Source organism: Agaricus bisporus, assembly GCF_000300575.1.
Source record: "Agaricus bisporus var. bisporus H97 unplaced genomic scaffold AGABI2scaffold_15, whole genome shotgun sequence".
NCBI lineage: Eukaryota > Fungi > Basidiomycota > Agaricomycetes > Agaricales > Agaricaceae > Agaricus > Agaricus bisporus.
The window spans coordinates 262267-276708 of record NW_006267350.1 but is presented as its reverse complement, the minus strand read 5'-3'; the positions used below and the strand labels follow the sequence as shown (position 1 = coordinate 276708).

The 14442-nt window shown below is 47.0% G+C and overlaps 2 protein-coding genes across 2 annotated transcripts in view; one reads left to right on the top strand and one right to left on the bottom strand.

The window, feature by feature from the left end:
* Positions 1–4997, bottom strand: part of AGABI2DRAFT_181422 (hypothetical protein) — a gene marked incomplete at both ends in the record, with an annotated part of 6326 nt that extends 1329 nt beyond the window's left edge. The window contains 11 exons of the mRNA XM_006457000.1: positions 107–932; positions 987–1124; positions 1188–1972; positions 2029–3350; positions 3401–3508; positions 3563–3850; positions 3906–4075; positions 4132–4236; positions 4296–4392; positions 4446–4746; positions 4768–4997. Coding sequence (XP_006457063.1) covers positions 107–932; positions 987–1124; positions 1188–1972; positions 2029–3350; positions 3401–3508; positions 3563–3850; positions 3906–4075; positions 4132–4236; positions 4296–4392; positions 4446–4746; positions 4768–4997 — 4370 coding nt within the window. The remainder of the gene's footprint in view (positions 1–106; positions 933–986; positions 1125–1187; positions 1973–2028; positions 3351–3400; positions 3509–3562; positions 3851–3905; positions 4076–4131; positions 4237–4295; positions 4393–4445; positions 4747–4767) is intronic.
* Positions 4998–5727: 730 nt separating this feature from the next.
* On the top strand, positions 5728–14342 carry AGABI2DRAFT_122934 (hypothetical protein; the record flags this gene model as incomplete). Its single annotated transcript, XM_006456999.1, has 15 exons — positions 5728–5799; positions 5827–6051; positions 6109–6275; positions 6324–6366; positions 6420–7192; positions 7249–7666; positions 7723–9650; positions 9704–10014; positions 10081–10370; positions 10421–10527; positions 10581–10668; positions 10720–13272; positions 13328–13940; positions 13994–14158; positions 14221–14342. The coding sequence occupies 15 exons, from the start codon at positions 5728–5730 to the stop codon at positions 14340–14342; spliced, it is 7875 nt and encodes a 2624-aa protein (XP_006457062.1).
* Positions 14343–14442: the final 100 nt, after the last annotated feature.

Here is a 14442-nt window from a genome sequence, read left to right as displayed (position 1 = left end):
TAGACAACAACTGGCGGCCATGAGTAATGCATTGAAGCCATAGAATTTGATCCTGCAGGTTCTAATGAGCGGGTGACACCAGAACCTGATACTGAACAGGACTTACTTCTGGTGCAAGGCAGATCCCATCAACTTCGGCGCCTTGGAGAAGAGTACGGGTAAAACTTCCACTTGCCGATGCGCGGCTGCCATCGTCAGAGGACTTTCGCCGAGGGGAGTAATTCGCCACCCAAGCAACTCAGTAAGAGAACTCTCCAAGCTCTTCGAGTGCCTTAGCCATTCTGCTTTGTCTCCATCTCCATTGGTTGCGAAATACTTATATGCCAGGAGCGGTTTGTCGGACGAGAGATATTCGAGAATAGATTTGGCTCCTTGAGCAACAGCACGCCAAACGAGAGGCAAATGTTTGATTTCATTCTGGGAGGCATTGGGATCACCTTTGCGCGCGAGATCCGCACGCTTCTGGCCATGGATGTTAAGTCCAAGATACAGTCGGTTTTGATCATTTGATGCGATTGGCTGGACATCCCCGGTGGTTTTGCGTGCCGTTTCGACATCAATGCCGACACCCATGCGACGTATCAACTCGTCAAGGAACTTTGGATTATCCGCTCCTAGGATAAATTCAGACAGTGGACCATGTTCATCGCAAACCTTCTTATCAACTGATTCCTGGATGTCAAAAAGATGAATAAAGGCATTGAAGTCATTTTCTTTAACCGCTTTCGCCAGCAGCGTCGAGCGATGGTTTTCGTCGCCAATTGTGTAGTCGACACCAGCATTGACCAGCAAGGAGGGGTGGGCGTCGGTACGGAGTGAGATCTTCTTCGCGATATCAATAAACTTAGATTGGCGTTGACGTGGGTCGGCAGTTTCTTCAGAGTGACACGAGCCACCGTCATCCTCCCCATCGTCAAACTCTTGCCCATCGACTGCATGAAAATGTGTTACGATATGATAATATAAAACCAATGACATTGACACACCTAGATCGAAGAGGGCTGCCTTTAGCTTGTCTTTATCCTCAGCATTCTCATCTCGGTATTGCGCGGCAGCAATGCCAATGATAAGTTTCGCCGTGGCCCATCTCTTTCCAACAATGGCAGCATAAAGAGGGGTTGGCCCTTAAATGCAGTATCATTAGAGCTGGCACCGATAGAGGATAAGCGTCACCGAAGAGTTCTCACCGAACTTGTTATCGTCTAGCCTGGTTTCAACTGTGACCCGTAACGGTGTGGCATTTGAATGTGCGCCTATCGTGCAAAGCCTCTCAATGTTAGCGTCATCACCTTTGAATGCCGCCTCAAAAAGCTCGTCATAATGGTCGTATTGCACCTCTGGCACCGGGAGACGCCTCCAAGTGTTCGACGAGAGATAGCGATATTTTTGCTGCACTTGATTCGATTCGTTGGCATGCGTTGGATGAACAGGAAGTGGAGTTTGATCTTCTTCGGAATCACCGTTAGCCTCTTTAATATCTTTCCAAGTCTTCGCTCCTGCCAGTTCTAACACGCCCCGAACATGCTGCAAGTACGCCTGCCTTTTCTTCAAATTCTTCAACAGATCAGGTTTAAAGAACTTCTGGTTATCCATCTTGATTTTTTCGAGCACAAAAGAGCACCGGCGTTGGTAGTCCTCGAGATATTCCTTCCACGACTCAAATTTCTTCGGAGCAGCGTTTACCTCCTCTTGATTATTTTCGAGTGTGATACCTTGTTTTTCGAGTTCGCCCAATGCCTCCGGTAATTCTACTTCAAGAGCGTGAACAACCCAATCCAAAATGGACTGTTTCCTTGTCGGATCATGCAGTGTGTCGGAAGTGCCAACATTAGCGTCCGCGCCAACTTCGAGAAGAAGGTCAACGCTGTATTCTCCCTGACAGATTGCTGTCTCGATTGTCCGTTTCATGTAATCCGCGTCGCTTCGACCCCTAAAGTGGGCGTAACCCCATATAAGAGGGTCTGTAATCCCACTTCGTAATGAATCAGGATTCCGACAGCAAACTGAGCGTAGAAAACGAGGACAGACCTGATTAATTTTGCCTTGGCGATATTGGAACTCGATGGGTTGATTTTGGCGCCATATGCCAAAAGTGTTAACAACTCGGCGTATCCTCCTTTGGCCACAGCTGATACGACAGGAAAGATAGATACACCTTGTTCAACGATTGGGAAATCTAAGGCCTGTTGTGCTCCGGGATCCTTCCTCAAGAACAAGTCGAGTATCTTCGTTTTCCCGGAAAACACGGCTTTGTGCAATACAGTTACCAATTTCGGATCTGCTGCTGAAGACGAGGCACCGCCTTCAATCAGAATTTCGGCAATAGTGGCAGCAGTGTCTTCATCAGGGCGGATGAGAGTGAGGAAGAGAGGAAGAACGTGGTCAGGATCATGAATAGAAGCTGAGGAGTCCGCTGCGATGGTCGGATCGGCTTTATGTCTGAGAAGAAGGGAGACGGTAGAGGAGGTACCGTAGAGGACAGCATAGCATAGTGGAGTGAATCTTTGATCCCAGTCAGCAGCATTAACGTCCAGGACATCAGGATCATCGTCGCTGTCTTCTGGGCTCTCCTCCTTGGGTTCGTCAGCTTTCTCTGGCTTGCTTTCACCACCATCCTCGCCCTCGTCATCATCATCACAGTTATCATAATCCTCTTCGCCATCACCATCGCCTTCGCCTTCGCCATCTACATCCATTGAATCATCCTCCTTTCCGTCCTTATCATCAGAGCTCCAATCATCCTCGGACGAACGGCGAACATCGGTGTCTGTGGTAGAGTCTGGCGGACCAGCACTGCTTTCATCCTTCATTTCTTCATCCTCATCTTTATCAAACTTGGCCTTCTTCTCCGCGTCTTCTTGATTCTGCTTACTCTTCTCAAACATCTTCTCTATCAGTCCTTCTAAGCCATACTGTGCCGCCAGATGTAGAGCCGTTCTTCCATCCACAAGTCGAGCAATCATCCTACACCCTTCATCTACAAGAAGCTTAGCAATCTCCTCGGCTTTGACGAGAATTGCCAAATGGAGAGCTGTGCGTCCGACGTGATCACGATGTTGCAAGTTGATACCATCGGTATCGTTATCAGGTGCTTTAGGGTCACTTTTATTAGCAGCGAGAAGAGAGCGAACGAGAGCAATGTCGTGTGATGCGATAGCTGAGAAGAGTTTTTGAATGGGTCGGACATAGACTTGTTCCGACCATTCACCATCATCAATGGGATTGAAACTACCTGAGAGGGATTGACGACCAGGATTCTCTTCAATGAAAGCGATGCGCCCCCGAACGTACATTTCATCCTCTTGCTTTTGAAGATTGCGCTCGTCCTCGTCTATGGGTTCAGGGCAGTGCTTTGAAAGTGTGATTAAGAGTAGCTCAGAAGGAGGAAAAAAAGACCTACCTGACAACAATCATCCATACATTCTTCGATAGTGCCAAAGAAGGCCGGGTGACGATGAAGACGGCGCCCTTTATTCTTAGGGTTAAAGGTCGAATTCATGCCAAGATCCTGGAGGCTACGATTTAGTCCATCATATATCTAACCATTCAAAGCAGAACTTACCGTCTGGTAAACGAGTTTCTCAATTTTCCTAGCATCCCATCCAGGTCCATAGGGAATGTGTAATGACGCAACGTCATAGTCGTTCATCTCCAATCCTCCAATAACGGTCTTCAAGTCATTCTGATAGTTACGTTTTCTCTTTCCTCCAAAGCGACGAAGCGCATTAGGGCGTCCTCGCAGATCGTTCCTCGTTTGAAGAAAGTTCTGGCGAGTATCTGAATTGCCTAGCTTTTCAAGCACGAGCAGACGAGCAAGACCTTGAATCTTGACAATGGAGCGCTCATAAATCTAATAACATGTACGTCCGTTAGTGGCGACAAGATGTGGAATGATAGAGACGTACGGTCGGATCAACGTCTTCACGCTTGAGGTTTGGAACGTAAACCTCGAAGCCACGCTTAGCATATTTTTCGAGCCTGATCTCGTACGATGGGGAACGCCGAGAGACATCGACGGTGTTACATTGACGGATCATAGCAGTGATAGCACGGGGATTGGCCCAGACATGTTCACCTAATATCCGAAGATCGTCGGCACAATTAAAAACAAGGGATGACCAGACGACATACCATCATATGCACAGCAAGGCGCATCGATGTCAAATCCAGCAAGGACCTCGGCGGGCGAGCGGTATAACCTCAAGACGATTTGAACGGAACGATAAGGATATTGTGCTATTAGATTAAGATGTTAATAATAGGCCGCTAATCGCGGAATAATGGAAATGATTTACAGTGAATAGAAATTGTGTGTTTAGTGCGAATGCAAGTGACGTCCCAAGGTATGGAGTCCCTCACGGCTTCGTATATTTCAACAATTTTCTTCTCAGCCTGCAATACAATTGGGATAAATGTCGAAGAGGGGAGTGAAGCACTAGACATACCTGGTCAGGTGTCAATCCCCACAGGAACAAATCGACGTCGGATGCAGGAAATGCAGCAGAGTGGTAATATTTTCTAATAGTCCTCTTGTTCTCCTTGTCCTTGTCGGACAACGGAAGTAGGGCAGAAAGAACAGATCCACCAGCGGCGATGACGTTATTCCAATTGATAAGCTGGGATAAGCTTCCTTCTGTAAATATAGACCAGTTCTTCCCGAATTCATCAAAATCGGCGACCATGGACGCATCGCCATCCTTCCTCCTTTGATTATCTTGTAGTGGCATGATGTACTGCCCCGACAGGCTTCCTTATAATTGAGTCCACGTAGGGAGAGAGAAAGTTTGGTAGCGCAAAAATGGGATCTCGTCAAGGTCGACGAGTCCGACATAGGGATCATCTAGTCGAGGATTGGCTTTATCCTGTGCGAACAGTTTCCTGAGTTCTTGTTCATCGGCGAGAGAAGGCCCGAGGACGTCGTCGAGGGCAACGCCAGGGCCATCGGGGAGCGCGTTAAGACGCGTCAAAAAGGCAAGACCTTCAGCTGAGTGGGACATGGATAAAGAAATGTGAGAAAATGAGAGGAAAAAAAAAAGTCGGTTAAATACCTCGAGGGTAACACGAGTCAAGATTTATATCAAGTCAGAGAAAGGGGGGACTTACCAAATTAAGAAATGCCGACTCCCGGTCCCGACGATTTGATGCGCCAAGGCGGCGCTTAGCATCATATAAGACAAGTGTCTATTAGATAACGTCGGGTCGAGTCATACCCTATTAAACAATCAGACGTTGAAGTTGACGCATGCGACGTATTCCACGAGGGATATTTATGACTTCGTACGTATGTCCTCGTATGTCGGACCGAGATAAATTTAGACACGGGACCAATAAAAGTCAAGAGAATGATCATGAAGAACAATCTTTTCGATCGTTCTTCAACTGCTAATTGGCCTTCCTTCATCCTATTCACAATCAAGACCTGAAACTGCGTCGAAGAGCTTCGAAATTTCTAGACATATTGCCATCAGCCAGATATGAGTGCGAGGATTTTCTGTGTAAGTATGTATATAACGCGTGGCAGCTGCCGTGATGGCAGCAGAATCCAGATACATCTTAAGGACTTTACGTGAAGTAGTGACTGTGGTGAGAATAGTGACCATGGTACGAGCAGCAGTCCCCCAATGCCGAGACGCGTCAGTGCGGCTGATTCAGCCGACCCTTTCAAAAAGGTGAAACAACAACTCCGAGGAGAGAGACTCACCCTATCTGCGACTTCTACATACTGTCATGCCGGAGAAGCATAACGCCGCCGAGTGGCTAGAGTTTGATATATCACCATACACAGACAAACGCCGGAAGGTAAGATGACAATCACGATTCTGCCAGAATGAACTAGCAACGATTCTCACGGGAAGCGCTCTGTTGCATTGCTTTTTATCTGGGGCATCGATTCGAACATCGCAACCACAGACTACCAAAATGGCGAAAGCATTTGGAGAGACTGTGGCTCCGACGGATGCCATTCGTTCAATCCTTGGAAGCTATCCCTTCTCTATCGGCCTCCTACGAGAAATAATCTCAAATTCCGACGACGCGAGGGCTTCACATCAGGTGGGACTGACATATTCTCACTATGCGTGACCCGGCTGGACCAAACCATATGTATAGATCTTCGTGCTCGATCGACGCACGCATAGCAACACTGCCGTCTATCATACACATCTTGCTGATAAACAAGGCCCCGCCCTGCTGGCGTATAACGACGAGATCATACACGACGAAGATTGGACAGCGCTTCGGAAAATCCATGACTCGTCCAAGAAAACCGATACTTCGTAATTACCATCCATTTTGGCCCTTATTCTCGCTGATGTTTTGCGTAGAAAAATTGGCAAATATGGGGTAGGATTCAGAGCATCGTATCATGTGAGACCTCTCATTCTTTGCTGGGTGTCGGATCCCGCTGATCTCATGTCCAGGTTACTGATACGCCAAACATATTATCCGGGCCTAATCTAGTTATATTGGACCCTCAACATGACTTCACGGAGAGCGGTGGGATCCAACTGAACATTGAAAAAGAGTGGGAAACTTATCGAGATCATCTCACCACATTTGAATCTCTCTTTCCTTCCACTGATTGGGGTAAAGCTTTCCAAGGCACTATCTTCAGATTGCCGCTACGCACAACTGAGAGTCGGATCAGCGACGAAATTGTAACCCCCGAGACAATTTCTAAACTCTTGAATGACTTTGTGCGTGAGGAGTTGGATGTTACTCTTCTCTTCCTGCGCAATGTCACTTCAATCGAGGTTCGCGAGATTAATGATAGTGGCGAGAATACTCAACTTGCGACAGCAAGAATCGACAGAGAAGCAATAGAGCATCATGGATACTACGAAATTCGTAAGGCTACCATTCGAACCAATGTCTCTGGTTGCTTGAAGGAAAGAGAATGGCGCGTCGTCCACGCTCCTTTTTCCGATAAGGAGGCAATAGATGTTCTCAGTGAGCGCCTCGGAGGGAACCCAGCAACAACTCTCGCCAAGCACAAGCTTAGTCCCAACGTTGATCTGGCTATCCCTCTCCACTTTCCAGCTGCCCCGAAAATTGGTCGCCTATTCACGTTTCAACCACTTCCATTAGACACAGAATTTCCCATACACATCAATACACTATTCTCTTTAACGTCTTCCAGGCAAAACCTGAGAAATGCTGGCGAAAAGGGGATTGTAAAGGGCTCCGAAGATGAGTGCGTGATTTCATCCCATTGATTCTTTGTATTTTTCTTTCTTACAATCAATCCAGAGCTCTCATCGAGTGGAATCGTCTTCTCTTCGATACATATATCCCGATTGCATGGGTCGGTCTCCTCGATATCCTGGTACAGCATGATCATGTCCAGAATATCTTCGAGGCTTGGCCTACCTCCCAGGCGAAATTGCGATCGGGTGACTATGTATATTGGAAAGACACGCCTTTCCATATTACAAAATATGCTTTATCGCTCCCTATATGGCCTATTTTTGGGGATCCAGGCAGCTACGGAACCATTACATCGCTTCTCGTTGATGGGGACTCGACTGGAGATAATGTCTTAGAGGCTTTAGGACGTGTAGGCCTTCAAATTACGCGGCCACCACTCTACGTCACCCAACTCCTGCGCGAACATCACTCAAGCACTATCAAGATATTATCGCCTGAAATAGTGCACGAAAGACTACAGGTACGGATTATTTGAATTCGTGTAAAAGTAACAATAAACTAAGCATCCTACTCCAGGCTCTCATTCCTGCGGTAGCCCAATTGAACGACGCTGATGCCAGTGTCATCTTGGAATATCTTGTATCAACTTCCGACTTTCGTTGTATCGCGAATCTTCCTCTCGTCCCTTCCGTTTCTGGAGCACGTGTGGCCCTCACCCTCTCTGGTGCCATTCACAATTTTTTCAACAAGGCTGAAGAAGAGCTGTTTAGCGCATACGATCCCACAGCTGTATCACTTGGACGAATGTCGCTCAATGTTCACGTGAGATTTTTGATCAGTGGCAGCCAGGTTTTACAAGTGGCAAATCTTGATTTTGCGAAAGTTGTCGCATTCCTCGTCACTTCGCCTTACAAGTCTCATACTCAGGAGACTGCAGAGGATGCACAAGTCCGCTGGCTTGACCTCTTCTGGAAATGGACTCTAGAGTCAACGTCAGTCTCATACCTGTGCACTTTCAATCAGTTCTACCTTGTTCCCACTACTTCTGGGTTACAAACAGCATCAGATGTTGTGATAGATCCCGAGTCAGATAACGTTCTTGCCGGAATCCTGGAATTGTTGGGTGTGTCCCTGATCGATCAGCGATTGACTGCAGAGAGCCGAAGAGCGCTCTCACACCTGAAGTCGAGCTCCAATATCCACTCCCTCCTCCGTTCTCTCCCAACGAGAATTACTGATATCGACCTTTCGGAAGACCAAGCGAAATATCTTGGTGCTTACCTTTTAAGACAATTGCCGACAGCTTGCCATTCTTATGGACCACTCGATGCAGAACTTCGGGCTCGACTCCGCTCTCTTCCCATTTTCCCCCTTCTCTCCCCCTCTCCCACTGAACCTGTTCTTCGTCGAGGTTCAATTGTTAGTACAGTGGACGTTCATGGCGTGGATTCTTCAAGAATTCCTGTTCTTCCACAAATCAACTCAACGGTCTACCTCGACCTTCGCAGTATGGACGCAGACATCCTGAAGTATCTAGATGGGAAGCATCGTTCTCCTCTATCTCTCGAGGAGATGCATGACATGATGTTGAATCATTTTCGTGACCAGTCTCTCGAAATGCAAGTAGCCTTTTTACAATATCTTCAAACCCGTTCCTCTACCATTTCACGAAGAGTGTTTGATCAACTCGCAAATATCGCATTTGTCCGTGCTCGCGATGGAACTTTATGTTCTCCGAAACAACTTATCGATCCGCAGGCTGCGATTGCCACCCTCTATCCTGGGGCTTCCTCTTCTCTTCCCGATACGAATGCCTCACAACCCCTTCTACAAACACTTGTCACTTGTCTCCGCAACCTCAAGCTCTTTGCCATTGATATCTCGCTAGAAGTCGTACGCGAACGTATCTGCTATATTGCCAGCGGCGCCTGTTCAAGTCCAGAAGACCTCGCACGTCGACTGATCACTTTGATCAATGAATCGCGTCTAGACTGTGATAACCTCTTCAACACGTCGAATACCTCGCGGGACTCGGAATGGATTCCGACACTCCAGGGCCTCAAAAGTCCACTAGCATGTCGTGATGCGAAATCTCATTTGGGCAAACATCAGCTATTTGACGAAGTGATGCCAATGGTCTGTTCTGACATAAGCATCAGCGACTATCTCCGACGCGCATTCCCTTGGGATGGCACAGTCACCTTGGATATCCTGTCTCAACAATTAACCAAGGTTCTGGATGGATCGAGCCCGCCATATGGAAAAGTCCGAGAAATTATCAAGGAGATAGGAAATCGGTTTCTTACGAGTGCCCAGCTGACGTTTCTCCGCGAGCTCCTCACCCCCAGAGCGTGGATTCCAGTTCGTGGTCAGAGTCTTCAGAAGGTCACATATGCTTTACTTGGAGAGACAGACATACCAGAGATAGGATTCCGTTCAATTGCTTACGACTCTTCGCATGCCAAAGTACGCAGCTTCCTAAAAGAGATGGGGTGTGTCGAGTAGTAAGCAGCGTCTTGACTATTTCGCAAAGTTACTGGTCCTAATTGTTGCATAGCCCATCAAAAGAGTCGATACTGCTACATCTAGAGTCTCTCCACGAATTAGGTCCTACGTCAGCGATTCCGAGTGCGGCTGTCATCCGTTTCCTTTCTTGGCTTCCTTCTCTCGCTCCAGAAGAACGTACCAAGCTTTTCATTCCTGATACGAGGGGACAATTACAAACTTACCAGCGTATCTGTTATAACGACATCGGACCTCGTTCTTCCCTCGTTGACATCGGAGACAACCATCTTGCTCACTCGAACATATCCGATGAGCTGGCAGAAACTCTAGGATTGAAACGCCTGGGTTTGTTAGGTTTCGAGAGTTAGTATAATGATGATCTTGATATGGGCGAGGATCTCATCACGACCATACGCAATCGCCTACGAGAATACACAGATTCTCAACTACTCCTCGAATTCGCTGCCAACGCCTCAGATGCCGGTGCATCAGAGTTCAATATTCTCCTCGATCAAAAAGCTGCACCGGCAAAGGCCCTGATATCTCCACGATGCAGCGCCTTCCAGTCGGTACCCGCGCTTGTCATCCACAATGATAGTGTTTTTGAAAAGAGTGATTTCAAGGGGATTTTGCGCACGGGAATAGGAGGGAAATCAGGCAAATTGGATACTATTGGACAGTTTGGATTGGGCGCTTTGACGATGTTCCACGTCACGGAGGTTTGTTGGTCAAGATCAACCATTTCATCATCTGACCATGCTCCTCGCAGTTTGCTATGATTGTCTCTCGTGATCAAGTGTTATTTTTGAACCCCTGCAAGGCTCACCTTGCAGTGGGACGAGCTTCGTTACGCTTGCCCCTTTCTCAAGTGCGAAAGTGAGATAATATTCAATACCGTTCTATCAAGACTCTTAATTGGATCTATATAGGCTTTATAGCGATCATCTGAAGCCTCTAGATGGCTTATTTGGATTTGTGCTTCCTGAAGATATCTACGAAGATTATTCATACAACGGTGTAAGTGCATGAACCATTTTCTAGAGCTATTTAATTGACGGAAGCGTTAAGACATTATTTCGCCTACCCCTCCGCTCGGAAACTCAGTTCCTCGACTCTGAACCGCTCTTTCGAAGGCCCATCCTTTTGGAACATGTAGTATCGAGTTTTGAGGCGGTAGCGCGTGAATGCCTACTCTTCACTTCCATATCCTCCATCCGTTGTTCCGAGCGGAATATCAAAATATTTGATCGCTGGTCAATCTCTGCTTCGCGACATGATTGCACCGAGATCCAGAAGCATCTCAGTGCACATACAGTAACCATCACCTCCAACCACAAGCGAGACCACGAGTGGCGTATCCTATCAATCTCAGTGAAGGATCAAGAACTTCCCACTTTCATCTCTTCTCTGCGAGAAAAATACAGACTGCGAATGCCCCCAGTGGTTCGAATTGCAGCATCTCCGAAACCCGCCTCCCAGCATAATCTTTTTTCAACTCTTCCGCTCCCAATCCCCCTCAACCTCCCCGTTCACATCTCAGCTTCTTTCATCCTCGCTTCGGATAGGAGATCAATCCGGCTTGATGAGTACGAGAATGTTGAAGCATCATACAACCGTTGGCTGCTTCAAACCATAGTGCCTATGCTGTATTCACGTTTGTTAGAAGATAGGGCAGCATCTGGGGACAATTCACCCTATTGGCCGGGGAAGCCGAGTAAGCTCACGGGAAAAGAGAGCGTCATTTCGAAGATGGTTACTGATGCTGTCTACAAAATTACTGCTGCTTCCGATGCTTCCGTTTTCAAGAGTGAATATGACGAACGCACACTCTCTCCTCGCGAAGCCCACCTCATCGGACACATGCATCCTCCTGTTGTATCCGAAGTTATGGATAAAATCCAACCTTCAGATGTCGCCAAACCTCCTCCCTTCGCGACCCGAAAATTCAGAGATGTTCCCGAGAGTCATATTTCCTTCGTCACGGCGGAATACGTTCATACCCAAATTCTTGAACACCTCACCAGATTTGATACTTCCGAGCTACGACTCGATCAGCTCCAGAAGTTGATCAGCTTTCTTTGTAAGGGAAACAACGCCGATTCCTTAGTTGGCTTGCCCTTACTCCCTTTGGAGGACGGAAGTTTTGCCAAATTTGACACCTCCTCAAATTCGTGCTTCTACATTGCACCGCGGCAAGCCATTGAGAAAGCCGTATTCAATTGCAGCCGGATAGTGCATCGGGACTTTGACACCGGAAAGCTTGTCAAAATCAAGAACGTCAATATCAAGCCCATCTCGGGGGACAATATTCAAACGTTACTGAATGACCGCATTCTCATGGGTCCAACTTTGGAACGCGCGGACGCGGTCACTCAATTCTGGATAAAGAATTTCTGGAAGGTGTTTTCATCTCTCGAGATAACCCCCGATTCCGTTGCAGATTATCCCTTAATACCAACTCTACGTCCAGACAGTTATGTTTCCCGAAACCATTGTCTGACCCCCTCCATTATTGTCGCCGATTTTTCTCATAACGAGCTGCAAGCTGAATGTTTGGCCCAGATGAATTTCATTCTTGTTGACTCAGCTTCAGTTCCGAGAGAAGTGCGATCTACACTCCAACCGTTGGAGTTATCTGTTGAAAAAGTTCTCACGAAACTCTTTGGTAGCCGCGAAGATATTTCAAAACTGTTCAATCTCCTCGGGCCAGATTTACGAGCCCGATGGGTTGACTGGATCCGCTCATTTTTCGGATGGCAAACCCGGAGGTATTTCCAATGGCATGCTAACTATCTTTCCTTGCCGTTATGGAAAAACATAAACGGTTTTTTCATGTCCGCTTACGAGGTTGTGATGCTCCCATTAGGCGCTCCAATTGACTCTATTGCGCCATTTGTATCCTCCTCTACTGTGATCTATGATTCGGTGTTGGAATCAATGGGAATACAGCCTCCATCAATTCTTTCGATTATCAACTTTCCAAAATCCCTAGAAGACGAGGAAGCGTATCGACGACTTCTTCCCGTTCTTCTGCATCATGTAGATGTCGACTCAAGTATCCCTGTACCCAACTCGCGACGATTGATACAAGATTCGAGTACACTGTATTCCTCTCTCGACGATCTATTTTTGGCTGCATTCGGAAGAGAATCTGAAAAGTTTATTCTACCCTCATTCCGCGTGTTCGAGCCCCAGCTCGAGCAACATGGCCTGCAGAGACAACACGGCCTTAGTATCGCTACCTTCAAAACTTGTCTTGACGCTTTTCAGCATGGGACCGGCAACGATCGCAATCAACGAGCAGCTGCCATTTTTAAAATCTTTTCAGAAGAATTACCACTGCACGCGAGTTCTACATCCGACGATGAGTGGACGATTTTGGAGGACCTCCGGTTCATTCCTCGCCATCGAGCGCCTCTGCTACTTGCAGGAGTTCAAGACATTATAGGATACCTCGCATCTGACGTCGGCTTCTTGCCCGATATAGTTTCTCCAAGTGAACTTGTTCGAGAAGAGTTCAAGCCAATCGCTTGGTCCCAGCGAGCTATTTATCTAAAAGAACCTCATTCTAGGATCCTCATGCTGCATCCAAGCTTAAGCATGCCAAGCGCAATTGAAGTGGTACGCTATGGACATAACGATTTCACTTGCTTAACTTGACCTCGGATAATTTCAGGTGAATCACCTTGTGGTCCTAGCTACGAAGGTAGCTGCGGAGCATGCTCGAAATCCTACCCTCCTTGATCATCTAAATCAAACATATAAGTGGCTTAACGAAAACGTAGATGACGCTGAAAGTTCCTTGATGAAATGCACGCGGAAAGGTATACCGCTGTTTCTCAACGTGGACGATCCAACGAGTATTCAGGAGAATTGGGAATGGAAACCAGCCAATCACATCTTGCTCGACGACTATGATACAGGGTTTTTACAATGCCCTCGGGATTTTATCAAACCATTCCGGTCCCTTCTCGTTGCCGCGGGCGCGGTTTCCATTGACTACGGGGAAGAAAGGCTTCAGAAAGCGTCAGCTGAGGAAGAAAATCAACTCAATTTCTTGGAGCAATTCAATAGAATGAGACACGATGGCATATGCACCGACGTTTGCTTTACTTTTGATTCTGACGAAGAACCCCTACGCGCTCATCGTGCATATCTCGCCGCATATGCCACTCACTTTAGGGACATGTTCTCTGGCTTTGGCATTGAAGCCGGTATAGCGTCTGCCGAAGAACCTGTTACCATTCCTATCAAGGGATTTTCTAGGCCTAGCATGGAGTGTCTTCTTGGTAAACGTCCCCTTCGCCCGATGACAGAAGAATGACTTACAAACTTGCCGTAGAATATGTATATACGTCCAAGAAACCAAATTTTAAGAAGGAGCAATCAGACTTAGCACTGGAAATTCTCGTACTCGCACATGGATGGTTGATGACAGAAGCGCAAAATGCAATGCAGGATATCATGATGAGACCAAAAATGGTGGACCCTTTCAATTTGGACCACGGTGAGACTTTCATATTTTCGCTTGCTAGTCGGCTATATGAACATTTTTTTCTCTTATTCAAGTCCGCGGTATTGCTGAAGACACTATGTCGGAAGAATTGTTCCAACATTGTGTTGGATATGAGGAGAAAAATTCCGCTTTAGTTCGACAAGCAAGGGAAGGCAGTCAAATTGTTGAGAACTAAACTTTGTTTAGATTGACGCGCGTTGTATCTGATAATATTTCTGTACGATATAAATTCAAGTTTGATTTTTAGCCTCCTTCCAGCAAGGGAAATGTAACGG